Source organism: Hemitrygon akajei, chromosome 12 (genome assembly GCF_048418815.1).
Source record: "Hemitrygon akajei chromosome 12, sHemAka1.3, whole genome shotgun sequence".
In the NCBI taxonomy this organism is placed as follows: Eukaryota; Metazoa; Chordata; class Chondrichthyes; order Myliobatiformes; family Dasyatidae; genus Hemitrygon; species Hemitrygon akajei.
Window position 1 is genome coordinate 97,762,663 of NC_133135.1, and position 27,876 is coordinate 97,790,538.

At 41.5% G+C, this 27,876-nt stretch overlaps 1 protein-coding gene and 1 long non-coding RNA gene across 5 annotated transcripts in view; one reads left to right on the forward strand and one right to left on the reverse strand.

Moving 5' to 3' along the window:
• LOC140737308 (roquin-1-like) overlaps positions 1–27,876 on the reverse strand; it is a 151,515-nt gene that overhangs the window by 49,335 nt on the left and 74,304 nt on the right. For all 3 annotated transcript variants that reach the window (XM_073063731.1, XM_073063733.1, XM_073063732.1), the window contains 3 exons: positions 21,923–22,043; positions 8,175–8,414; positions 7,397–7,572 (listed from right to left, as the gene is read on the reverse strand). In XM_073063731.1, coding sequence (XP_072919832.1) covers positions 7,397–7,572; positions 8,175–8,414; positions 21,923–22,043 — 537 coding nt within the window. The remainder of the gene's footprint in view (positions 1–7,396; positions 7,573–8,174; positions 8,415–21,922; positions 22,044–27,876) is intronic.
• The window catches only part of LOC140737311 (uncharacterized), a 48,230-nt gene continuing 23,765 nt past the window's right edge, over positions 3,412–27,876 (forward strand). Inside the window, exons 1-3 of one of the 2 annotated variants that reach the window (XR_012101097.1) lie at positions 3,412–3,558; positions 4,892–5,087; positions 7,421–7,651. This is a non-coding gene — a long non-coding RNA (uncharacterized lncRNA). The remainder of the gene's footprint in view (positions 3,559–4,891; positions 5,088–7,420; positions 7,652–27,876) is intronic. The other variant, XR_012101098.1, reaches the window with a different exon arrangement.

Here is a 27,876-nt window from a genome sequence, read left to right on the forward strand (position 1 = left end):
CGGGACCAGTATATTTTGGTTCAATTAAGTGGCTGCCCTAGTTAACCAAAACTTCATTGAAATAGTTAAGTATAAAACGTCAAACTACTGTTTAACTGAGCAACAAATTATGTATTTAAATGAAATACAGAACAAATTTGAACAGTACCAGTACTATAGTACTATAAAAATTGTGTATTAGTTCACAGTAGTTACTGATGGAGAAATTCATCCTATGTTCATGCCGTGTTCTTCAACTGCCTATGTAAATGAACAATATCAATGCAGACATCTATGCTTCAGATAATGCTTTAGGGTGATTTCATCTTCATTGTTCATTATAACAATCAAGATGATTGGTGATACCTTTAAATTCTTCATAGTTCCTAACTTGATGAAGTAATGAAATTTTTACCCCAGATCATTTCTGGCATCCTCAAGCCTGATTGAAACCATAGTAAACGAAACAATTCTCAATGGTCTTATTGCTTATTTCTCAACAAGCGTCAGCGACAAAAATCACTGCTTTTTGAACACAAACACACACAATTGAGGCTATTTAACATGGTTTGCTCTAAGCACACTGTAGCATTTAATGGCCACACAAGCACTCACAACTGACACTAGTTAGAAACTGTTCACCAACCGTCTGTCCGAAATAAGTGGTTGTCCAGATTAACCAATGGCCCATCTAATCTGAATCCATTGTAATGAGAAAAGTAGCTGACCCAACACTAACCCCTGCGGAACACCACTAGTCATCGGTAGCCAACTGGTAAAAGGCACCCTTTATTCCCACTCTTTGACATCTGACAGCTAGCCAATATTCTGGCTATGCCAGTATCTTTCCTGTAATACCACTGGCCCTTACCATATGCAATACCTTGTCAAAGGCCTTCTGAAAATCCAAGTACAAACATCCAATGACTCTCCTTTATTTATCCTGCCTGTAATTTCCTCAAACAATTCGAACAGATTTGTCATGTAAGATTTCCCCTTAAAGAAATCATGCTGACTGGCCTATTTCATCTTATGCCTCCAAGTACCCTAAAACCTTAGTCTTGTAGTAACAGCTAGTGACCATTAAATCCTGTGCAACTTATAAACAGGAGCTCAGTGACAAAAGGCAAACAGCAAACACTGCCTTATAAACAGTTATCCACAGTGATTCAGGAGCCTGATGGCTGAAGGATAATAACTGTTCCTGAACCAGGTGGTGTGAGACATGAGGCTCCTGTACCTCCTTCCTGGTGGCAGAGTGAGAAGAGAGCATGGCCTGTGTTAGGGTTCTAGATAATGGACACTGCTTTCTTGTGGCAGTGCTCCTTTCAGATTACTCAATGATGGGGAGGTCTTTGCCTGTGATGGACTGGGCTTTTTGTAGACTTTCCATTCTTGAGCATTGGTGTTTCCATACCAGGCATACAGTGTGCCCTCTGTAGCAGTGGGTTACAGTCAGCACTGCTTTAGCAATAGGGTAACCTTGAAAAGACTTCACTAATACTGAATATTATTCAGTGAAAGTGAAAGTGAGCAATCTTTTATTTCATTGTAATATGTGTCATCAGTAAAAGCCCCAATATAAACTAACTGAGGTTATTTGTTGTAGCTATAATACAATTTTACAGCATAATTTGTCATTCAAACTAGCATACCTAGGGAACAGTCGACCTGTCAAATTCCTACCTTCCTAAACTACAGATTTTTCCTTGAACTACTTGTCCAGTGTACTTAGAAAATCCGTCATTGAACCTATGTCAATAACTTTTAGGATCCTGTCCATTCAATCAATGACATCATCCTGGGAAATATCCTCTCTTAGGGTCAAAGTTAAGAACACTTTTTATTAGGCTTAGAACGGAGAGTGGCGTGAATTACAAATATTCCTTAGTTTTCACACTATTTCTTTATTTACAACACTACATGTAGGAGCAAATGGAAAAACCATACAGAGTTGTGTTCAAAGTAATTGGTGATTTATTAAAACTGATGCACACCAGGAGATCAGTCAAAGATGATCTACTCAAGTGTGAATTTGGTACAGCTTTTACATTCTCAGCTGACAAGATTACACAGAGACTTGATTAACAGTAATACTAGGTTTTGATTGCAGAATGTTGGTTATAGAAAGACTTAATTATGGTCTTGATTACAGAATAAAATGATTATGGAATTACAAAATTAAAAAAGTCCAACTTAGTTAACAGTAGAATCAATTTTGTATTACAACAATGGGTGTACATTTCTGAAATTTGTGCATCATCACTGATGCATTCTATGTCCCTACTTTTGGGTGCTGTCTGTAGTTCCCTGTTACCACATACGGACAATTCATATTCCTATTTACTAGTTATTAGTCATCACTATTCTAACAGAAACTCTCTGAGTATGGTTTGTAACCTCTTAACATTTGTGCATGCATCTTCACATCTTTGCTTTAATGCACATAATTCCTTTGCTAAAGATATCTTTCACACTTGGAGTAAATTTTCCTCTGCCCAGTGTCTATCCAAACCACCAGATCATCTGTGGCATTTTGTAATTTGCCATTTTCCTTCTCATCATTTGTATCAATTATACCTTTGAAAAATTACAAGCTGCTTCACAGCAGTGTTACCTACTAAACATTTAGAGAGAACCACTTGCCAATATTAGGATATCTGGTCAATGAGGCATGTTTTGAAGAGTAACTTTAAGGGTTTAAGTGATTTGGAATTCCAAAGCTTTGGACCAAGATAAGTGAAGGCACAAGGACCAACGATGGAGTGATAAAGATACAAAGGCTGTAACTCAAGAGTTCAGAGAGGGCAAGATGGAGTTACCAAGTGGAGAACAGTCTTCACTGTAGGGCAAGATAGAGTTACAGAAATTGTTGAAGTCAGGCAACTGTAGAAAGGATAAACACAATAAAGCCTGCAAATGCTGGTAATCCAAAGCAACACAAACAACATGTTGGAGGAATTCAGGTCTAGCAGCATCTATGGAAATGAACAAACAGTTGATGTTTCGGGCTGAGACCCTTCTTCAGAACTGAAAAGGAAGGGGAAGATGCTAGAATAAGAAGGTGGGGGAGAGGAAGGAGGCTAGCTGGAAGGTGATAGGTGAAGCCACGTGGTGGGAAAGGTAAAGGGCTGGACAAGGAGGAATCTGATAGGAATAAGAATTATGGTTGTTAGTTTTCAGTCCCAGGGAACCATTATGGGTCAATGACATTTTTGCATTTATAATCATGCTTTGGTGTTTCTTACAGGAAGTCCCCAAGTGTAGTACAACCGAAGAATTTAGAAGTGTGTGGTCACTGTTGTTATGCTGGAAATCTGTGCACAACAAGCTACCACAGCAAATAATGATGACTAGAATGTTTGCTTTAGTAGTCAAACAGTGATAAAAGGAAAACATAGAACACAGTAAAGTACAGCACAGCAACAACCTTTGGGTTATGATGCTGTGCCAAACTAATTAAGCTAAAGACACAACACACACAAAATGCTGGTGGAACACAGCAAGCCAGGCAGCATCTATCGGGAGAAGCACTGTCAACGTTTCGGGCCGAGACCCTTCATCAGGACTAACTGAAAGGTGAGATACTGAGAGATTTGAAAGTAGTGGGGGGAGGGAGAAATGCAAAATGATAGGAGAAGACTGGAGGGGGTGGGATGAAGCTAGGAGCTGGAAAGGTGATTGGCGAAAGTGATACAGAGCTGGAGAAGGGAAAGGATCATGGGATGGGAGGTCTCAGGAGAAAGAAAGGGGGAGGGGGGAGCACCAGAGGGAGATGGAGAACAGGCAGGGTGATGGGCAGAGAGACAGAAAAAAAACAAACAACTAAATATGTCAGGGATGGGGTAAGAAGGGGAGGAGGGGCATTAATGGAAGTTAGAGAAGTCAATGTTCATGCCATCAGGTTGGAGGCAACCCAGCCGGTATATAAGGTGTTGTTCCTCCAACCTAAAGACACATTCCTTTCTACCCATATATGGCCTATGTCCTACCATTCTGTGCATATTCACATGCCCATCTAGGTGCCTCTTCAACACCTCTGTTACATCTTTCTCCACCACCAACCCTGGCAGCACATTCAAGGCACCCACCATGTTCTGGAGGAAAAAAACTTAATCACACATCTCCTTTGAACTTACCCCCTCTCACCTTAATACTTGCCCTCTGGTATTAGGTATTTTAATTCTGGGAAAAAGATACCATTGTTTTCTCTATTTATACCTCCCATAATTTTATAAACTTCTATCAGGTCTCCACCTGATACTGCTACTCCAGAGAAAACAACTGTTGTTTATCCAAGTTCTCCTAATAGCAGATAGTATCCATAGCACCCTTGTGATAAGTATCTTCCGTATCCTCTCCACGCTCTCCACATCCTTCCAATAGGGTGACCAAAATTTACAGAAATACTCATGATCTGACCCAACCAGTGTTTTATAAAGCTGTAATATAACTTTGCGACTCTTTCGACTCAATGCCTTAATCAATAAAGGCAAATGTGCAATAATCCCTCCTTATCATCTCATTAACCTGTTCAGCCACTGTTCAGTCCTGTTATAACCTGGACCCCAAAATCCCTCCACACATCAATGCCTTTAAGTACTTTGCCATTAACACTACACATTTGATTAGATTAAACTCCACCCGCATTTCTCTGTCCATATCTGCAACTGATCGGTACCCCACTGTATCCTTTATTCAAAGGATGCGAGTGGGGTTAGTTGGGACTTTGTGTGCTACAATTCCCTAGCAGGCATCGGATTGTGTATAATTAGGCACTTGGCAAGGGCCAATAAAAAGTAGTGCTTAGAGTGGGAAGCTCAGGTTTTGACACAGAGGCATCAACAAGGAGAGGTGAGACTATAATACTTATATTTTTGTGTTTAATTTTTCTTTCTTTCTTATTGCACAGTTAGAGCAGTGTGGGTGGCAACCAGGATAGTGGAATGCTCTTCATGTGAGATGTGGAAAAGCAGGGAGACCTCCAGTATCTCCGATAACTACAGCTGCAGCTTCTTTCAGACCGTGTTAAGGAATTGGAGCTGGAACTGGAAGAAGTCTTGATCATTTGGGAAATTGAGGGGTTGATTGACAGGACATACAGGGAGGTAGGACATAGGTAACTGGGTGACTATTAAGAGGGGGAAGGGGATAGGCAACCAGTGCAGAGTACCTCTGTGCTGTGTCTCTCAACAAACAGGTATACTGCTTTGGATACTTTTGGGGGTGGGGCAAATGACCTAGCAAAAGATAGCCAGAGCGATCAGGTCTCTGGCACTGAATATGGCCGGGGGGGGGGAGAAGAAGAGTGCAGTAGTGATAACCAGGGAAGCAGACAGAAGATTCTGTGGATGTGAAAGAGACATCAGGATGGTATGATGCATCCCAGGTGCCAGGGTCAGGGATGTCTCGGACCGGGTCCACAGCTTTCTAAAGTGGGAGTGTGAGCAGCCAGAGGTTGTGGTACATATTTGTACCAACGACAAAGGGTGGTAAAGGGAGGAGGTCCTGCAAAGAATATATAGGGAGTTAGGTAGAAAGCTGAAAAGCATGACTTCCAGTGCAGCAATTGCTTGATTGTTGGTTGTGCCACATACCAGTGAGGGTAGGATGGATGATTTGGCAGATGAATGTGTAACTGATAAATCAGTGCAGGAGGAAGGGTTTCAGATTTCCGGATCACTGGGATCTCTTTATAGGAAGGTAATGACTTCTACAAAAAGGCTGGGTGACATAGGATCAGTAGATGTAAAATCCTTGTGGGTAGAGTTAAAAACTGCAAGGGTAAAAACGACCCTGGTGGGAGTTATATACACGCCTCCAAGCAGTAGCCAATGGGAGAATGATAGGCATATAAATAGGGGAATATTTGATCCTTATAGGGGATTTCAATATGCAGGTAGTTTGGGTTACGGGAGAAAACAGGAGAACGTGGTTGAATCAGCCATGAAAGAATGGCGGAGCAGATTAGAAGGGTTGAATGCCTAATTCTGTCATGTCTTGTGGTCTTAGTCAAACTTCTACACTGTGCACAACGCCACCAATCTTTGTCCTCCCACACTTTTACAAAACAGTTCCACAGGTCTCCAGTTAAAGATTTTGTTTGTACAAGGACAACCTAGCGAGTACATCATGAGTAATGCAATACATATTGCCAAAAATTGTGTACTGGGAATACACGTAACTAATATAGAAAGTTCCAGGAATATACATAACTATCAACAAGACTGAAAAAGTGACAGCTCAATCATTGCTTTGTGGGAATAGGTCCTGGGATCAGTTCAAGTTTCTGAGAGGGGCTGGGAGGGGAAGAAAAGTCCAGTCAGTGAGTAATTAAGAGGTAACAAAGCATGGATAAGGTTTTCACTGCAGGTGAGCTCAGGAAGGGCAAACAGGCAATGTTTGAGAAGTAGAAAAAGGCAGTTAGTGCAGGAGATGAAACACAAGAAACTTGGAAATACACAGCCAGCCTTCAGGACCAAACTATGGCTGCAGGAGGTTGAAGCTCTTTCACAAACAGTGTAAAATATTGGTGATGTAACACATACAAAATGTTGGTGGTACTCAGAAGGCCAGGCAGCATCTATGGAAAAGAGTAAACAGTTGATATTTAAGGCTGAAACCCTTCTTCATGTCTTGGCTGAAAACGTCGACTGTTTACTCTTTTCCATAGATGCTTCCTGACTTGCTGAGTTCCTCCAGCGTTTTGTGTGGATTGTGTTGCTTGGATTTCCAGTTTCTGCAGACTTTCCTGTGTTTGTTATTAATGGTGCAGTAGTTTTCAGCAAGTACCCGGTTGGGTAGTATGGAGGAGAACAAAGTACAAAAGGAAAGGTTTGTTTTTAGGGTGGAAGGCAGGTAAGAGTAAATGGCAAAAAAAAGGAGCAATACTGGAGTAAAAAATAAAAGATTTGTTTAGAGGAAGTACAAATGAGAAAAGCAGGATAATTCAACAATTGCTGTGGGAATAAAATGTAAGCAAAGGTTAAGAATGAAAATTACTTAAGTTATTGTTGAGTTAGGAAGGCTGCAATCGTCTGGACCAATGTCTAATGGTTTAGGAGGCTAATTGACTTAATGGCAGATATTAGTCGTAGAGATCACGGAAACAGGCCCTTCAACCCACTGATTCCATGCTGACCATCAACCACCCCTGTACACTCATCCTACAATGAGGGCAATGGCTATTGCCTTCACAATATTTAACTAGAAGAAATCTCTAACACCAAGTGCCTGTCTATGGAGAGCTGGAGAGGGTGGTGAGGTTGAATTCAGTCTCATCAACAGAATGCAAAATACTTTATTGTATTTTAGTAAACTTTCTCCTTTGTACATATAATCATATTAATTATTCAGCACAGTAGATGCCCTTAAACTGATTCAGCAACACCCAATCGGTGCACTTCAATTGACTTACTTTGAAACATGATGCTCTGTACAGGAGCTGCACCACATGGCCAATGCTGGTCTTTGAGGCTTGAGGAAATCGCGGTTCCAGTCTCTGAACCACAAACAGCACCAGGACTTTCCTTGAGAGTGCAGAACCATCTTCCAGTGCGAGAAGGACAAGTTTGAGAGCTTCTTCCTGCATTGCTGGGAGCCAAACAGATCACTCACTCACTCAACAAGGTGAAGATCAACCATTCATAACCTTGTTCATCTGGACCCAAAGGTATAGCCTTCTGTGCCTAGTTTCTCTAAATCCACTTTATTATTTTACAGTTACATATCCCTCAGTGGTACAATTTGTTTTATCAGCAAAGTGAGTAGGGAGTTTTGCAAACAACCTAAATTCTGCTGAATTTCTGACAGTGATGTTAAATAATAAGGCTAAAAATGATTTTCTTCAGTGAGAAGGGCTAAAGGGAATTATACCTTAGCCACATTTTAACAGGGTGTGTTTGATGAGACAGCGTAGATGGAACATTACTGTCTCAAGCTCATGCTTCACCTACCCCAGCAACCTCTGAAGGGGTAGTGTGAACAGGGTAAAATATTACTCTACGTTTTCTTCTTTCCCCATGTCCTGCTTTTGGGATGGTGGACAGATGGCAGTGGGGGATTTCAATAAGCAGCCCCTTCCCCAGCAACGATAATGCAAGAATTTGGAAATTACTTAGCCTCTTGCCAGTGAAGCTGTGTGGTTGGTGTGGTGAACACTAAACTGAATCTGCAGCATTACATCAGTATTGTACCTGGTCCAAGAAACTGGCAGCCCCTGGCTCTTACAGCAGCCCAGAGATTGGAGGAGAGTTGCTGTGGGTTCTGATGCTGGAGGATGAGCTCGGTGACGGTGCGCTCCCCTAATGAACGTGCAGCCCGCATTGCCCGGATCCGGCCCTCCTCTTCCACCAGCTGGCAGTGAACCAGTGTGACCAGCTTCCTCTGCATGGGCCGGCTCAGCACACTCTGTGCTGCACTGCTGAGCACCACACCTGCAACACAACACAATACAGTTCAGTACAGGCTCAGGAGCCTTATGGTTGTAGGGTAATAACTGTTCCTGAACTTGGCAGTGTGAACCTCAAGGCTCTGTACCTCATGCACAATGGTTGCAGTGAGAAGACAGCATGGGATGGATGGTGGGGTCTTTGATGATGGATGTTGCTTTCTTGTGGCACTGTTCCATATAAATGTACTCAATAGTGGGGAAGGCTTTGCCTTGGCTGTATCTACCACTTTCTGTAAGCAGGCTGTGATGCAACCAGTTAGGGAGCTCTACAGTGTGCATCTCCAGAAATCTGACAAAGGTTTTGATTAAATGCCACGTCTACATAAACTTTTAAGGAAGTAGAGGTCTATCGTGCCTTTTTCACGTGTTCCAAATTAGTCAATATGAGTACCTTTGTGACTAATAACTTTTAACTGAGTGGAAACATCCCTGGCTGAAAATGACATAGGGACAAGTAAGTAGACAATAGTTTGTTGAAGTGGCAAGTTCATCTTCATACACAGGATTTGGTGTTATCTGCAAGACCACTATTTAATGTCCTCTCCACCACCTCTTATGAGAGGTAGTTGGCTGTTTCCTTAATACACTAGAGTTTGTGAATGAAGGTACAACTTCAGTATACTTGGGTAGCAAATTCCTACTCAACAACGTGAAGGAATATTTTTGTATTGGGAATGTGCATCTAGCAGGCGAACCTGCAGGTGTGGTCCCTCCCCCCTGCTGACTTTGTCCTCTTTAGAATTACACAAGACAGGAACAGACCAATATGCATATCTATGATAACCCCATTTGCCTGCATGTCAACATCCCTATACACCTTTTCTATTTAAGTACAGTCCAAATGCCTTTTAAATGTTGTGGTTATAATCTGCCACTACCATCCCTCTGGCAGCTGATTCCATATACACCCCATCTTGTGTGAAAATTTTATCCATTATTTCCTTAAAGTCTTAACACTCTCACCTTAAACCTGTACCCTCTATTTCTAGACTCTTCCACTCTGAGAAAAATACTCTATCCATTGTATAGCCCTTAATTTTATAAACCTTTATAAGTTCACCCATCAGCCTGCTACATTCCAGTGAGAATAAATCCAGTCTATCCAGCCTCTCCTTGTAACAGCAGTCCTCTATTCCAGTGAGTCTCTTCTGTAAACACATCTTTCCTGCAGTGTGGCAACATGAACTGTACGTTGGTGTGGTCTAACCATTGTACAGCTGCAACAAGATGTCCCAACTCTTATACTCAGCCAAAGCCAACAAAGGTAAGCATAACAAATATAATCTTCACTAACCCATCTATCCGTGTTGCTATTTACAGGGAGTTAAGGGCTTGCACCCCAAGATTCTTCAAAGTAACAAAGGTCCGTGCCATTTACTCTACACACCCTGCCAGAATTTGACCTCTCAAAATGCATTTCTTTACCCTTGTTTCCTTTAAGTTCCATCTGATCCATGTTCTACTGTATTCTTTTCTATCTATAACTTCACCAATTTCCATGTCACATGCAGATTCACTATCACCTACATTCTCATCCAAGTAATTTATACAGATATTAACAAAGGTCCAAGCACCAATCCCTGCCACAAGAAAACAGCATCCAAGCATTCTTCCTCACCCCCCATCCAGGCCATGCTCTCTTTTTGCTGCTGCCACTGTGAAGGAGGTGTAGGAGCCTTTGGTCTCACACTGCCAGGTTCAGGAACAGTGATTACCCTTCAGCCATCAGGCTCCAGAACTGATGTGGCTAACCTCACTCACCACAACATTGAACCAATCACTGAACATAACTATGGACCCATTTTCAAGGACTGTACCACTCATGTTCTTAGTATTATTTATTATTACAACACACACAAAATGCTGGTCCAACACAGCAGGCCAGGCAGCATCTATAAGGAGAAGCACTGTTGACGTTTCGGGCTGAGACCCTTCATCAGGAGGGTTTTTGTGTGTGTTGTTTTGTTTGAATTTCCAGCATCTGCAGATTTCCTCGTGATTATTTATTATTAGTGGTTTTCTTTGTATTTGCAGTTTGTCTTCTTTTGCAAATTGGTTTCTTGCTCGGCTTTGTGTGTAGTTTTTCACTTTTTCTATTGTATTTCTTTGTACTACTGCAACATTGGCAAAAAAAATTGAATCTCAGGGCAGTGTGTATGGTGACATACACCTAGTGGTCACTTTCTAAGGTACAGCTGCTTGTTAATTTAAATATCTAATCAGCCAATCACGTGGCAGGAATTTAATGCATGGTCAAGTGGTTTAGACCAAAGATCAGTATGGGGAAGAAATGTAAGTCTGACCATGAAATGATTATTGGTGCCAGATGGGGTGGTATGTCCATCTCAAACTGCTAATCTCCTAGGATTTCCATGCAAAGCAGTCCCTGGAATGTACAAAGAATAGTGCGAGAAACAAAAAAAACATCCAGGGAGCAGCAGTTCTTTTGGCAAAAAGGGCATGCTAACGACAGAGGTCAGAGGAGAATAGCCAGACTTGTTCAAGCCGACAGGAAGGTAATAGTAACTCAAATAACCATGCGTTACAACAGTAGTGTGCAGAAGAGCATATCTGAATGCACAACACATCAAACCTTGAAGTGGATGGGCTACAGCAGCAGACCACACCGGGTTCTACTCCTGTACCTAATAAAGTTTATACTTTTTTAATTATTGTAATGTACTGCTGCCATAAAAACAAATTCCATAACATATGCATGGCAGATGCAGTTTAATGTGGATAAATGTGAGGTTATCCACTTTGGGGGCAAAAAACAGGAAGGCAGATTACTATCTGAATGGTGTCAAGTTAGGGAAAGGGGAAGTACAACAAGATCTAGGTGTCCCTGTTCATCAGTCACTGAAAGTAAGCATGCAGGTACAGCAGGCAGTGAAGAAAGCTAATGGCATGTTGGCCTTCATAACAAGTGGAGTTGAGTATAGGAGCAAAGAGGTCCTTCTGCAGCTGTACAGAGCCCTGGTGAGGCCACACCTGGAGTATTGTGTTCAGTTTTGATCTCCAAATTTGAGGAAGGACATGCTTGCTAGTGAGGGAGTGCAGCATAGGTTCACGAGGTTAATTCCCAGGATTGCGGGACTGTCAGATGTTGAAAGATTGGAGCGATTGGGCTTGTATACACTGGAATTTAGAAGGATGAGAGGGGATCTGATTGAAACATATAAGATTATTAAGGGATTGGACACGCTAGAGGCAGGAAACACGTTCCCGATGTTGGGAGAGTCCAGAACCAGAGGCCACAGTTTAAGAATAAGGGGTAGGCCATTTAGAACGGAGTTCAGGGAAAACTTTTTCACCCAGAGAGTTGTGGATCTATGGAATGCTCTGCCTCAGAAGGCAGTGGAGGCCAATTCTCTGGATGCTTTCAAGTAAAAGTTAGATAGAGCTCTTAAAGATAGTAGAGTCAAAGGATATAGGGAGAAGGCAGGAACGGGGTACTGACTGTGGATGATCAGCCACGATCAGATTGAATGGCGGTGCAGGCTCAAAGGGCCGAATGGCCTACTCCTGCACCTATTGTCTGTATGCTAATGACATTAAACCTGATTCTGATTCACTGAGTGTATAGGTACTCAGAGAAGAAATTGATTTTGAATTCTGAAATCCATGCAAACAGCCCCTCCCTGCTCTTAGTTACCGCTTCACAAAAACTCAGATTTGTGACACACGATGTCCCTTGCACAAAGCCATGATGGCTCCTCCTAACCAGTCCTTGCCTTTCTAACTGAACAAAAATGCCATCCCTCAGAATTTTCTACAACTTTTCCCCTATCACTGACCTTCCTGTAGTTTCCAGGGTTATCCTTATTACCATTATCAAACATGACAACATTAGCTATCCTCCAGGAGATTCTGCTACCTCATCCACGCTAGTGACGATGCAAAAATCTCTATTAGAATCGCAGCAATCTCCTCCCTTGCATCACATACCATCTTGGGATAGATCATCAAGATTTGTTTGGCTAGATAATCTAAATGTGCCAGTATTTCTTACACATCCTACTTCCTGATACAGGGATATATACCTCACTTTATTCTCCAGCCTCCACATCTTTCTCTTGATAAGGACTGCTGAGAAGTATTAATTTAGGGCCTCTTTCATATTCCCTAGCTTCACACTCAAATTACCGTACTGGATCCTAAAGGGACTTGATCCTTCCTATAAAAGGTTCAAGATTCTCTTTAATCCCATCAACCAAGATTATTTCATAAACCACATTTGTTTTAATTCTATCAACCTCAAAGGACTCACTCAATATCAATTTCCTATCCCTCATATATGTTTCTTTCTTTTCCCTGATTAAATCTTCGTTCACCCAACTTTCCTAAACTTACCAACTTTGCTTCTTACTCTTACAGAGATGCTGACTCATTACCTCACTTTAAAACACCTTCCACTTATCAGATGTGGTTTTCCCCTCTAGTAGTTGCTTCCAATCTGTTTCTGAAAGCTCCTGTCTTACACAATCAAAATCTACTTTCCCTTAGATCAGGGTCCTTTCTTGGGAGCCAACTTTCTTTCTCATTCTCTACCTCGAACTTTACAAACCTATGGCCACTGTTCCTTTACAGACACTTCTATCACTTGCTCATCCTCATACCTTAAGGTGAGGTCAAATATAGACCATCCCTAGTAGGACTCTCTCAATAGTGCTTCAAAACATCTTCCTGGATGCATTTTCCAAATTCCTCCCATTCTAAGCCCCTTGCACTTTGGCAATCCAGAAAATACTGGGAAAGTAAACCCCCCCCACTACAATAACCCTATTGTTTTAAATACTTCTTTGATTTGCCTACATATCAATTCTCACAGACTCCTGGGAGGCTTATATACACTATAAACCCACCAAAATGTCCCCTGGGTTCTTATTCCTTGGTATTTTTCCCCACCACTGTTGCAAGGCTTAACGGCCTGCAGTTCCCTACCTTGTCTTTGCAGCCCTTCTTAAATGAAGGCACAACATCAGAGTAAAGAAGTCAAACAGTATGGAAACAGGCTGTTTGGCCCACATCATCCATGCCAACCATGGAACCTATCTAAGGGAGTCCCATTTGACCCACATCTGTCTATCTTTCCTATCCATGTCGCCATCCAGATATCTTTTAAATGTCATTGCACCTCCCTTAGTAACTTCCTTTGACACCAGCAATGATATAAAAATAACACTGCAGCCCAAACTTTAACTTCCATTCATGCTCAGTTCTGAATTTTATTGGATTTTGCTGCTAGCAGCTCTGCTCCACTGCCCCAAGCACACATTTTGTGCTTTGGCTGTCTGCAAGCTGCATCTTTCTTGCTGCTCAGTATCTGGAAAAGTTCACACTAACTGCAAGGGAAATTAGAATTCTTGGGTCATTATTTGTTTCTGGAGAAGGTGCAGATATTTACTCAGAAGTCAGCTGGGATGGAATGTTTCAGTTTGGAGCTGCTGTAAGATTGGGTGCATATTCCTTGGAGTGCAGGAGGGCAAGGGAAGACCTGATACAGTGCCTTGAAAAAGTATTCAGCCGCCAACCCCTTGTTCACATAAATATTACAACCAGGGATTTTGATCAATTTAACTAAACATTTTTATTTGTGAATCACTTGTTCCCTTTCTGACAGTACAGCCCAAAAAACAGGGAAAATTGTAAAGCATGAAAAACCTAAAAATTAAAAAAAAAATGTTATCAGTTCAAAAGTATTCATCCCCTTTGCTCAGTACTTAGTTGTCTACTACTTGCAGGTATTATAGCCAGTAGTCTTTTTTTTTCGATAAGTCTCTCTTAGCTTCGCTCAACATTATGAAGCAATGTTTGCCCATTCCGCCTTGAAAATTGCTCAAGCTGTGCCAAGTTAGTTGGGAGCTGTGATAGATGAATCAAGGTCATGCCAGAGGAGTTTGAATGAGTTAAAGTCAGGACTCTGAATGGGCCAATCAAAGACATCAATTTTCTTCATTTGAAGCCACTCCATGTTGCTCTGGCAGTGTGCTTTGGGTTGTTGTCCTGCTGAAAGACAAACTTCCTCCCCAGTTTAGGCTTCTGGCAGAGGGTAGCAGGTTTTTATCCAGAATCTTTCTGTATTTAGCAGCATTCATCTTCCCATCAATCCTGATCAGATTTCCAGTTTCTGCTGCTGAAAAGTATCCCCATAACATGATGTTAGCTCCACCATACCTTAAGAGTAGGGATGATGTTACCAGGCTGATGCGCAATATTAGATTTACACCATGCGTACTGCTTAGTGTTAAGGCAAATGCTTCCAGTTTAGTATCATTCAACCACAAGACCTCTTCCACAGTTTTACAATACCTTCCAAGTGACGCACTGCAAAGTCTTTATGGGCAAGGACATACTTTTTTAAGCCAGGGCATTTTCTTTGCCACTCTTCCATAAATACCCTTTTTGTGCAAGGCCTTAAGAGTTTGTGGAGCCATGGAGTTCATCTCCAATTGTAAACATTGATTTCTGCAACTCACTCAGGTGATTGTTGGTGTCACAGTAGCCTCTCTTACAAGCGCCAATCTTCTCTGGCAACTAAGCTCAGAAGGGCGGCCTGACCCAGGCGATGTGGTTGTGGCTTCATATGTTTTCCACTTTTTCAGAATGGACTGCATTAAGCTCTGAGTATGTTCAGTGCCTTTGAGATGGTTTTGTACCCTTCCCCAGATTTGTGCTGTTACGGATTCAGCAACAATAAATATATAAGTAAGGCAGGGGTTTTTATAACAAACAAAACGTTTATTAAACACTGAAAAACAAACCCCCAAAAGTAAACAACTAACGTAACCGGAAATTAGCTGCTGTGTGGCAGCTTAAACAGTTCTTAAAGCAATAAAGCAAAACAGTTCTTAAAGCGATGTTGCAAAAACAGTTCTTCAAAGTAGTACTGCAAAAGTTCAAAACGCTTACAGTCCATTAAAGGAGAGACTTTTTAAACGATTTAAATTCTCTTTCATGTCGTGTTGCTGCGGTTCCCAGTCGAAGAATTTACGAAGATGAAAATGAAACGGCTTAAAGGCACTGACCTTTCCTTTACAAAACTGTACCCAATCCTTTCTGCTATATTTCGCAGGGATTAACACAGGGACAGTCAACAAATTCCTTCCGAATGAGGATCAAACAAGGTCGAACCTGTTTCACTGTCGAAATCGACTTTCCCCGATCTTTTGGCTCCCGAACTCCGATCTTCACTCTCCACTGATTTTTAACTGGCAGTATTATAAAGAAACTGCTGGCAATGACCTTTTAAACTTTAGGCATTAAATAAAACTCCATCTTTCAAACAAACTGCGTCATAATATTGGACCACGCAGTGGCATGGAGTCAAAACGGCAAATCCAGCCACGAACTGCCCCTCCTCACAGGGAGGGGTCCTCCTTTTAAACCCTGTAAAAAAACCCTGTCACATGACCTCTACTGGCGGGAAAATGGCACCACTCCACCATCACAAGACCATTACCTTAAGTCCGGTATAGCTTCAACACCACTGTCATGTGACAAGTACAAAATACCCACGGGTACGTAACAGTGCTTCTCTATGATCCTTTCCCTGACTAATCTTGGATGCTTCTCTTGTCTTCATTTTGGTTTCGTCTGTTGAAAATCTACCAGATGATCCTCCAATTTTCCACACCACCAAGTTGGGTGAGAGGATAAGGTAAATATATCGCAAAGTTAGTGCAGTAATTTTAGTTTTAAAATTTTTAATGAATTGTTGACAGGTTTTGGAATTTTTCTTTGAGTTGACACGATGCATAAATGTTTTGTAGATTAGCTCAACAATTTTAGTTTAATATATTTAAACTTAGAAAATGAGACAGTAAAATGTGAAAATGTGGGCTGAATATTTTTTCAAGGCACTGTAGTTATATACAATTTAAAAAGTGCAAGAATAGTTTAGGTAGTAGGAAGCCTATTCCAATGACATACAAAACCAGAGTGCGTAAGTTTAAGGTGAGACTTACAGGGGATCTGAGGAAGAATTTTTCCACTCAGAGGGTGACTGCAACCTGGATCAGACAATCTGAAGGTGTGGTGAAGGCAGGTATTTCACCACACAACAATTACAAAGCTTCTGAATGAGCACTTGAATTGCCATGTCAGGAGTGCTGGTAAAGATGCATTAGTGTACATAGAAATTGAAGGTTGGCATGAACAAGGTAGACCAAAGGTCCTGTTTATATGCTATAAGACTCTGTAAGATCGAGGTACAGAGTTACACAACACAAATCTGTGCTTATTGAGCAATTACCTAAGCATTTTTTAAATGGCATGTCATACAGTAATGATTTGTTTGGTTCAGATGATACTGCATTTGCAGACAGATGCCATTTGGATGAGTTGTAGGGATAAAATAGGGTGTCTAAAAAAGGTTTTGACATGTAGTGCAGGAATGCTCGAGTTCACACTCAAACAGCAGTGTGATGTTGAGCAAAATATTGCTTTTGTATCTTTAGCGAGGGATAAACTTTGGTCAGAAAATGGCAGTATCTCCTAGTATCAGTTTTGGTTCAGTTCCACTTGAGAGGCCTTATCTTTATCACCCAACAGTGCAGCAATCACACAGCCTCACACAAACAGTTAACAGATACTTATGCCTAAATTCTTGGAATTAGCTACAAGAGTACGACCAAGTCAACACTGATTAGAAGTTATGGTCTAGTCTGTTACTCTTAAACTCAGATACATTCTGTCATACACATTGATTTTCCCCAGCTGTTACTGCGAATTATAAACAAAATATTCACCACTAACAACACATTTCTAGAATGAAGAACTGTTCAAAAGAACTTGCTCAGTGAGAGATATATTCTGCTTGTTTTATAGTGTGTTACATCCCCTTAAACATGTCTAGATGCAAAACACGCAAGAAGAGTCTGGTGCAGAAAAAATACAATTGGCTACATTCCCTGATTGACATGTTATCAAGTCTTCAGGATTTATAATGCATAAAATTATTTTGAATAAATCATACTGTTAAATAACTAAAATCATAGAACCATAGAACATTACAACACAGAAACAGGCCTTTTGGCCCTTCTTGGCTGTGCTGAACCATTTTTCTGCCTAGTCCCACTGACCTGCACCTGGACCATATCCCTCCATACACCTCTCATCCATGTACCTGTCCAAGTTTTTCTTAAATGTTAAAACTGAGCCTGCATGTACCACTTCATCTGGCAGCTCATTCCACACTCCCACTACTCTGTGTGAAGAAGCCCCCTCTAATGTTCCCTTTAAGCTTTTCCCCCTTCACCCTTAACCCATGTCCTCTGGTTTTTTTTCTCCCCTAGCCTCAGTGGAAAAAGCCTGTTTGCATTCACTCTATCTATACCCACCATAATTTTATATACCTCCATCAAGTCTCCCCTCATTCTTCTACGCTCCGGGGAATAAAGTCCTAACCTATTCAACCTTTCTTTGTAACTCAGTTTCTCAAGTCTGGGCAACATCCTTGTAAACCTTCTCTGCACTCTTTCAACCTTATTAATATCCTTCCTGTAATTTGGTGACCAAAACTGCACACAATACTCCAAATTCGGCCTCACCAATGCCTTATACAACCTCATCATAACATTCCAACTCTTATACTCAATATTTTGATTTATAAAGGTCAATGTACTAAAAGCTCTCTTTAATACCCTATCTACCTGTGACACTACTTTTAGGGAATTTTGTATCTGTATCCCTAGATCCCTCTGTTCTACTGCACTCCTCAGTCCCCCACCATTTACCTTGTATGTTCTACCTTGGTTTTTCCTTCCAAAGTGTAACACCTCACATGTGTCTGTATTAAACTCCATCTGCCATTTTTCAGCCCATTTTTCCAGCTGGTCCAGATCCCTCTGCAAGCTTTGAAAACCTTCCTCACTGTCCACTACACCTCCAGTCTTTGTATCATCAGCAAATTTGCTGATCCGATTTACCACATTATCATCCAGATCATTGATATAGATGACAAATAACAATGGACTCAGCACTGATCCCTGTGGCACACCACTAGTCACAGGCCTCCACTCAGAGAAGCAATTCTCCACTACCACTCTCTGACTTCTCCCATTGAGCCAATGTCTAATCCAATTTACTACTTCACTATGTATACCTAGCAACTGAATCTTCCTAACTAACCTCCCATGCAGGACCTTGTCATCTGTCATTATTTCCTGTATTTATTTTACTTAATTTATTCCTTGTTGGGAATTTGAACAAAAATTGAACACTAACATTTCTTAATTTGTGATTAAAAATATCAAACTAGATAGATATTGTTAAAGTAATATTTACAGGAAATAACCTTCAGAAATAACTTGAATCTTCACAAAATGCTGGAAGAACTCAACAAATCAGACAGCATCAATGGTGGGGAATAAACATTCCATGTTTTGATCGGCCCTTCATCAGATGTGGATAGATTCCCCTCCTTCCCTTTCTTCCTCTTCAACCTGTATTAAAGCTCCTGAATGTCATGTTCTGTTAAATGCTGTCTTGTTATCGAGGGAAGGTTATTCCCTTCTTAAAGTCTGCTTTTTTTTGAGGTTTAGTGCCATACTCTGACAAATTAAATAGCACTTCAGAGGAATAGGATACATACTGGAGAAATGCCCACTTTCTTTGAAGACAAGACATATGTTGGCAATTTTTCCATTGTTGGTTATAGAGGTGGAGCTTAGGAGGGTCAGAAACAGATCTATTTTCATCTTTAATATCTCTATTTTTCCCTTTCAGGGTTCTTTTGAAGACCCTGATCTGGAGTTACATGTTGACTATGGTTCTTTGTGGGAATGGGACCTGCTCTCGGGGTTCCATAACTGGACGCTGGTCAGCATGCCAAAGGCTCAGCCTAAGAGTCAGGCTCGGATTTGGAAGCCTAGGATCTCGGGGCTCCGGAGTCAGGTGGATCGAGGGTTGTTGTCAAGACAGGAGACCCGTATGTTGTTGGGGGAGTCAAAATATCTATGGCTGTGTGTCTGGAGACTCGGGATCTTTGTGATCTTCAGGCACAGAGCTTGAAAAAAGCAACATAATGGACTTTTAACATCGTAAATCAGCAAGTTGTTTGTTATGCCTCCTGGCTCGCTGGGAAAATGGAGACACCTCTTTCTCCCTTATTAAGAAGGAACAGAACCTGCAGTATGTCGAATACCAGGTGAAACGCAAAGTCTTTGGGGTAACTGCAAGTCTGTGTCTTTGCTATTGCTTTTGCTGCACATTTGAATGCTTAGTGTTGGTGCCAGTGGGGGGGAAGGGGGGAGGATTGTTGCTCATTGCCACTTAACGTGTGGGAGGGGGCAGCTGGGGGGGTCTTTGGGGTTCTAACATTTAACTGTCGTTCTTTCTTTGGGGTACGCCTCTGCTTTCGTGGATTGTTGCGAAGAAAAAGCATTTCAGGATATATATTGTATACATTTCTGACATTAAATTGTACCTTTGAACCCTTGAAGTCAGTGTTGAAGCTGTTCTGCAATTCTGGAGTGATGGTCTTTAGGACAATGATTGGTTCACTGTTTTGAAATTTGTTAAATAATTGTATCTATGATGATGGAGATCCCAGGGCATCTTCTAAGATGTCGTTGGTGATATATTGTTAGTTTTGGGGACAGCTCACAAAGCCACTAGCTGTGTGTGTGGACTACAATTACTGCAATTCATAGCCCATAATTTTCATTTTGGAGGTGCTCTACTGAACCACCTGAACGATTTGGCATTTTTACACTCTCCTGAAGGATTCAGTGAACTGGATTCTCGAGAATATAGATATGACAATGGCCATTGCTTGTGCAGACCTTGGGCTGGATCAAAAAACAAACTGATGTTTAGCCAACTTAAGTGCTGAGCCAGGTTAAAAAGATTTAAAACATCAGAGGGCAGAGATTAAATTGGTATTCAGCTCACTTCTCTGTGTCAGCCAGGATCCCCCACCCGAGCCCATTCCACCTGCCTGAGTTTGACATCGGGCACGTGTTGCAGGGCTTGGGTCCACACCGCCAAGTCTGGGAGTAAGTTGATGCCCTGCAGCCACCGTGCTGCTCCTGGATCAGCTTCACTCACCCTGATGCTGAACTGGCTCTGTGGCTGTGAACTCACTTTTGGGGTCTCTGTGGTTCATGTTCTGCGCATTTATTTTTACTTTTATTGTCGTTTACACAATTTGTTTTTTGGATATTGGATATTTGAAGGTCTTTGTTGTGTGTTTTTTTTAGTGGATTCTATTGTGTTTTTTTTGTTTTGTGGCTGTGAGTAGATGAATCACAAGGTTGTATAATATGGTATACATACTTCGATAACAAATTTAGTTTGAACTTTGAGATGGCTAAAGTGGATTTGAGCATTTTTGGTCAAATATACTTTCTCAGTCTGTCATTGGTATGTTGCTTCAGGAATTAAATTGAGGAAAAGACTAAACTATAGTAGGTAGTGATTTTTCCAACATTGCCAGGTTAGAAAGTTTACATTTAAGATTTGATTTGACTTCACAGCTGCAAACATTGGTTTTCATTATGATGAAAGCTCACTGACCTAAACTATTTCTGGGATCTTGCTTTTATTTCAGATTTTCCAGAAACCACAGTTCTTGGTGTTTTGCATTTAGTTCCAGCCGGGCAGCTAGGAGTTACAATATGCACGTACTAGTTTCTATTGCTTACAATTCAGATAAAACAATACATTACACATGGGTGACAACTGAGAGATTAGATTAGTATCTGTGAATATGACAATATCAGAACTCAAGTTATTTAAAACAACTTTGAAAGGGTGAGAGGCTGAATCTTTGTATATGTTATTTTGCAATAGAAACGACCAAGCATAGTAGATTCAATGCCAGTTTGTTACACCATCCCAGGTATCAATGATTTTCCACCCATATCCTTCAATTACAGTAGATGCAAGCCAGTAATACAAACCAGGGTATTTTTAAAAAAAATTTGGTGACTATCTAAACTAGGGGTGTCAAACTCATTTTAGGTCACGGGCCGGATTGAGCAAAATGCAGCTTCATGCGGGCCGGATCAGTCAGACGTGTGCGAACGCAGCTTTCGTTGCCTCCGTTTTTTCAGCCTGCTCTCATGTGTCTCAGTCTCTGCTATAACTACAAAGTGTTTCACTTTACAAATTCCATTTCTTATGAAGAAGACTGCCGAGCAAGACTGCCGAATAAACACTAAAAACCCTGAAAAACCTGGTACCTGAATAAACTCAGCATTAGCTATATCATACGCCATAGGCGCTTCGATTACTGGGGCCAGCTTTAATAGTAATTAGATATTATCTCGCGGCCAAAGATAATTCCACCGCGGACCGGATTTGGCCCGCAGGCCTTGAGTTTGACATATATGATCTAAACCTTTCAATAAGATTCCATCCTGCATCTCATTCCCAGATATTTGTTATCCTATATATAAACCATGTAAAGCTCCTGATTAGAGCTTATAAAATTCCCAAAGAGATATCAAAATACTCTGTTAAAATGCTCTAGATTGTAGGTTGTACCTCTGGCGCTGCTAAGTGGTTTCAGGTAGAGGGCCAGTTCCTCCACACATTTCTTTGCTTCTTCATAGTGTTTGGTATTTTCTGCTCCAGTACACAGGGTGACAGGCTGTGGCTCTGGAATCTGCACACAATCAGAGCATAAAAAAACAGACTGACTGCATATGATTATTACGATGACAAAATATTATTATACTTTTCATAACATATTGTAGCTATTTAACACTTTATATTTAATATACAAACAAAAGAAAATCTGCAGATGTTGGACATTTAAGCAACACACAAAATGCTGGAGGAACTCAGCAGGCTAGGCAGCATCTATGGAAAAAAGTACAGTTGACGTTTTGGGCTGAAACCTCGACTGTACATTTTTCCATAGATCATGCCTGGCCTGTTGAGTTTCCCAAGCATTTTGTGTGTTTTGCCTAATATAAGCCAGTTTTAAATGTACATTGCATCTTGTATTTATTGACTTACTTTGTATCTTAACTGATCCCAAAGCATTTTTATGGACACAGAAATAGAATTGGGTGTTTTCTACTATTTCTGGGAAAACTTGCACCAGGGAGGCGCTAAGATGGCGATAGAGGGCAACATATTCAGGCTCATCTGCAAAACAGCTTAAATCCCTCTCTTTAATGTCTCTTTTTCCTTTTCAAGGTGGCTGGGGTCCTATTGGAGTCTGTGATGTACAGCTACACTGAAACAGTGGTTCTATACTGCAGTGCAGTTCTGCTTCTGCTTGCCGAGTGGCCTTGCATTTTCAATATCTCCAGGAGCAGCCTGGAAGATGTGCACCTTTGGGAGGCCCCTGTGGACTACTCGATTCCTTGCTGAACTTTGCAGAGGTTAGAACATCGAGTCAGCAGGTTTGGCTGTTGGAGGCCTCTGCATCAGAGGGATCGCTCTCTCGATAGGGGTGGGGAAGAATCTGCTTGTTCTTGAGTCAAATGAGCTTGAATGAGTGTCGCTTCAGGTTGTAACATTGAAGCAGCAATCTGTTGGGTCTTCCTCTTACTGTGGAAAGGGTGACATCTCTGTCCCTTGTTAGTGAGAGAGCCCATGGCATGTCTAAGTGCTGGGTTATGGACTGTAATTTTTGTTGAACCACAGATCATGAACTCTTGGTGGGGGGGGGGGGTTTGCTACTGCTTGCTTGGTTGCTGTTGATGCATGTTGAGCATGTTGGGGGAGGGTTGATGCTTTGACAATAGACAGCAGGTGCAGGAGTTTGCCATTTGACCCTTCTAGCCAGCTCCGCCATTCACTGTGATCATGGTTGATCATACACAATCAGTACCCCGTTCCTGCCCTCTCCCCATATCCCTTGACCCCGCTATCTATAAGAGCTCTATCTAACTCTCTCTTGAATGCATCCAGAGACTTGGCCTCCACTGCCTTCTAGGGCAGAGCATTCCACATATCCACCACTCTCTGGGTGAAAAAGCTTTTTCGCATCTCTGTTCTAAATGGCCTACCCCTTATTCTTAAACTGTGGCCTCCAGTTCTGGACTCACCCATCAGTGGGAACGTGCTTCCTGCCTCCAGTGTGTCCAATCCCTTAATAATCTTATATGTTTCTATCAGATCCCCTCTCATCCTTCTAAATTCCAGTGTATACAAGACCAGTCGCTCCAATCTTTCAACATATGACAGTCCTGCCATTCCGAGAATTAACCTTGTGAACCTACGCTGCACTCCCTCAATAGCAAGAATGTCCTTCCTCAAATTTGGAGACCAAAACTGCACACAATACTCCAGGTGTGGTCTCACCAGGGCCCTGTACAGCTGCAGAAGGACCTCTTTACTCCTATACTCAATTCCTCTTGTTATAAAAGCCAGCATGCCATTAGTTTTCTTCACTGCCTGCTGTACCTGCATGCTTGCTTTCATTGACTGATGTACAAGAACACCAAGATCTCGTTGTACTTCCCCTTTTCCTAACTTGACTCCATTTAGATAGTAATCTGCCTTCCTGTTCTTGCCACCAAAGTGGATAACCTCACATTTATCCACATTAAACTGCATCTGCCATACATTTGCCCACTCACCCAACCTGTCCAAGTCACCCTGCATTCTCATAACATCTTCCTGACATTTCACACTGCCACCCAGCTTTGGTATCATCAGCAAATTTGCTAATGTTACTTTTAATCCCTTCATCTAAATCATTAATGTATATTGTAAACAGCTGCGGTCCCAGCACCGAACCTTGCGGTACCCCACTGGTCACAGCCTGCCATTACGAAAGGGACCCGTTAATCACTACTCTTTAACCATATAACCATATAACAATCACAGCACGGAAACAGGCCAATCCGGCCCTCCTAGTCCATGCCGAACTCTTAATCTCACCTAGTCCCACCTACCCGCACTCAGCCCATAACCCTCCACTCCTTTCCTGTCCATATACCTATCCAATTTTACCTTAAATGACACAACTGAACTGGCCTTTACTACTTCTACAGCAAGCTCATTCCACACAGCTAACACTCTCTGAGTAAAGAAATACCCCCTCGTGTTTCCCTTAAACTTTTGCCCCCTAACTCTCAAATCATGTCCTCTCGTTTGAATCTCCCCTACTCTCAATGGAAACAGCGTATTCACGTCAACTCTATCTATCCCTCTCAAAATTTTAAATACCTCGATCAAATCCCCCCTCAACCTTCTACGCTCCAATGAATAGAGACCTAACTTGTTCAACCTTTCTCTGTAACTTAAGTGCTGAAACCCAGGTAACATCCTAGTAAATCATCCCTGCACTCTCTCTAATTTATTGATATCTTTCCTATAATTCGGTGACCAGAACTGTACACAATATTCCAAATTTGGCCTTACCAATGCCTTGTACAATTTTAACATTACATCCCAACTTCTGTACTCAATGCTCTGATTTATAAAGGCCAGCGTTCCAAAAGCCTTCTTCACCACCCTATCTACATGAGACTCCACCTTCAGGGAACTATGCACTGTTATTCCTAGATCTCTCTGTTCCACTGCATTCCTCAATGCCCTACCATTTATCCTGTATGTTCTATTTGGATTATTGTAGAAATGTAGAACCTCACACTTCTCAGCATTAAACTCCATCTGCCAACGTTCAGCCCATTCTTCTAACCGGCATAAATCTCCCTGCAAGCTTTGAAAACCCATCTCATTATCCACAACACCTCCTACCTTAGTATCATCAGCATACTTACTAATCCAATTTACCACCCCATCATCTAGATCATTTATGTATATTACGAACAACATTGGATCCAAAACAGATCCCTGAGGCAACCCGCTAGTCACCGGCCTCCATCCCGATAAACAATTATCCACCACTACTCTCTGGCATCTCCCATCTAGCCACTGTTGAATCCATTTTATTACTCCAGCATTAATACCCAACGACTGAACCTTCTTAACTAACCTTCCATGTGGAACTTTGTCAAAGTCCATATAGACTACATCCACTGTCTTACCCTCGTCAACATTCCGCGTAACTACTTCAAAAAATTCCAATAAGGTTTGTCAAACATGACCTTCCACGCACAAATCCATGCTGGCTACTCCTAATCAGATCCTGTCTATCCAGATAATTATAAATACTATCTCTAAGAATACTTTCCATTAATTTACCCACCACTGATGTCAAACTGACAGGTCTATAATTGCTAGGCTTACTTCTAGAACCCTTTTTAAACAATGGAACCACATGAGCAATACGCCAATCCTCCGGCACAATCCCCGTTTCTAATGACATCTGAAAGATCTCCGTCAGAGCTCCTGCCATCTCTACACAAACTTCCCTCAAGGTCCTGGGGAATATCCTGTCAGGACCCGGAGATTTATCCACTTTTAAATTTCTTAAAAGTGCCAGTACTTCCACCACTTTAATTGTCATAGGTTCCATAACTTCCTTACTTGTTTCCCACACCCTACACAATTCAATATCCTTCTCCTTAGTGAATACCGAAGAGAAGAAATCGTTCAAAATCTCTCCCATCTCCCTCGGCTCCACACATAGCTGACCACCCTGATTCTCTAAGGGACCAATTTTATCCCTCACTATCCTCTTGCTTTTAATATAACTGTAGAAGCCTTTCGGATTTACTTCCACCTTATTTGCCAAACCAAACTTGTATCTTCTTTTAGCTTTTCTAATCTTTCTTAAGATTCCTTTTACATTCTTTATATTCCTCGAGCAATTCCTTTACTCCATGCTGCCTATATCTATTGTAGACATCCCTCTTTTTCCGAACCAAGTTTCTAATATCTCTTGAAAACCATGGCGCTTTCAAACCTTTAACCTTTCCTTTCAACCTAACAGGAACATAAAGATTCTGTACCCTCATAATTTCACCCTTAAATTACCTCCATTTCTCTATTACATCCTTCCCATAAAACAACTTGACCCAATCCACTCTCTCTAAATCCCTGCGCATCTCCTCAAAGTTAGCCTTTCTCCAATCAAAAATCTCAACTCTAGGTCCAGTCCTGTCCTTCTCCATAATTATATTGAAGCTAATACTATTGTGATCACTGGACCCGAAGTGCTCCCCAACACATACATCTGTCAGCTGACCTATCGCATTCCCTAACAGGAGATCCAACACTGTCCCATCTCTAGTCGGTACTTCTATGTATTGTTGCAAAAAACTATCCTGCACACATTTCACAAACTCTAAACCATCCAGCCCTTTTACAGAATGAGCTTCCCAATCTATGTGTGGAAAATTAAAATCTCCCACTATCACCACGTTGTGTTTACTACAAATATCTGCTATCTCCTTACACATTTGCTCTTCCAACTCACGCTCCCCATTAGGTGGCCTATAATACACTCCTATCAGTGTTACTACACCTTTCCCATTCCTCAATTCCACCCAAATAGTCTCCCTAGAGCTCTCTAATCTATCCTTCCAAAGCACCGCCATAAGATTTTCTCGGACAAGCAATGCAACACCTCCTCCTCTGGCCCCTCCTACTCTATCACACCTGAAGCAACTAAGTCCAGGAATATTTAGTTGCCAATCACACCCTTCCTGCAACCATGTTTCACTAATAGCTACAACATCATAATTCCAGGTATCAATCCACGCTTTAAGCTCATCCACCTTTCTTACAATGCTCCTAGCATTAAAATAGATACATTTAAGATACTCTCCACCTCCTCCTCTCTTTTCATCCCTAGCAATGCATTCAAATTTATTATCCTTTTCTTTCTTCTCCCCTACATCTTCCTGTCAGCCTGTTTCCTGTCAGCCAGCCAATTTTCAATCCATGTCAGTACTCTGCTCCCAATACCATGTGCCCTAATTTTGCCCACTAATCTCCTATGTGGGACTTTATCAAAAGCTTTCTGGAAGTCCAGGTACACTACATCCACTGGCTCGCCCTTGTCCATTTTCATAGTTACATCCTCAAAAAACTCCAGAAGATTAGTCAAGCATGATTTTCCCTTCATAAATCCATGCTGACTCGGACTGATCCTTCTACTGCTATCCAAATGTATTGTAATTTCCTCTTTTATAATTGACTCCAGCATCTTTTCCACCACTGACGTCAGGCTAACCGGTCTATAATTCCCTGTTTTCTCTCTCCCTCCTTTCTTGAAAAGTGGGACAACATTAGTCACCCTCCAATCAGCAGGAACTGTTCCTGAATCTATAGAACATTGGAAAATGATTACCAATGCGTCCACGGTTTCTAGAGCCATCTCTTTAAGTACCCTGGGATGCAGACCATCAGGTCCCGGGGACTTATCAGCCTTCAGACTCAACAGTCTATCTGACACCGTTTCTTGCCTAATATAAATTTCCTTCAGTTCATCCTTTACCCTAGTTCCTTTGGCCACTATTACATCTGGGAGATTGTTTGTGTCTTCCCTAGTAAAGACAGATCCAAAGTACCTGTTCAACTCATCTGTCATTTCCTTGTTCCCCATAATAAATTCACCTGTTTCTGTC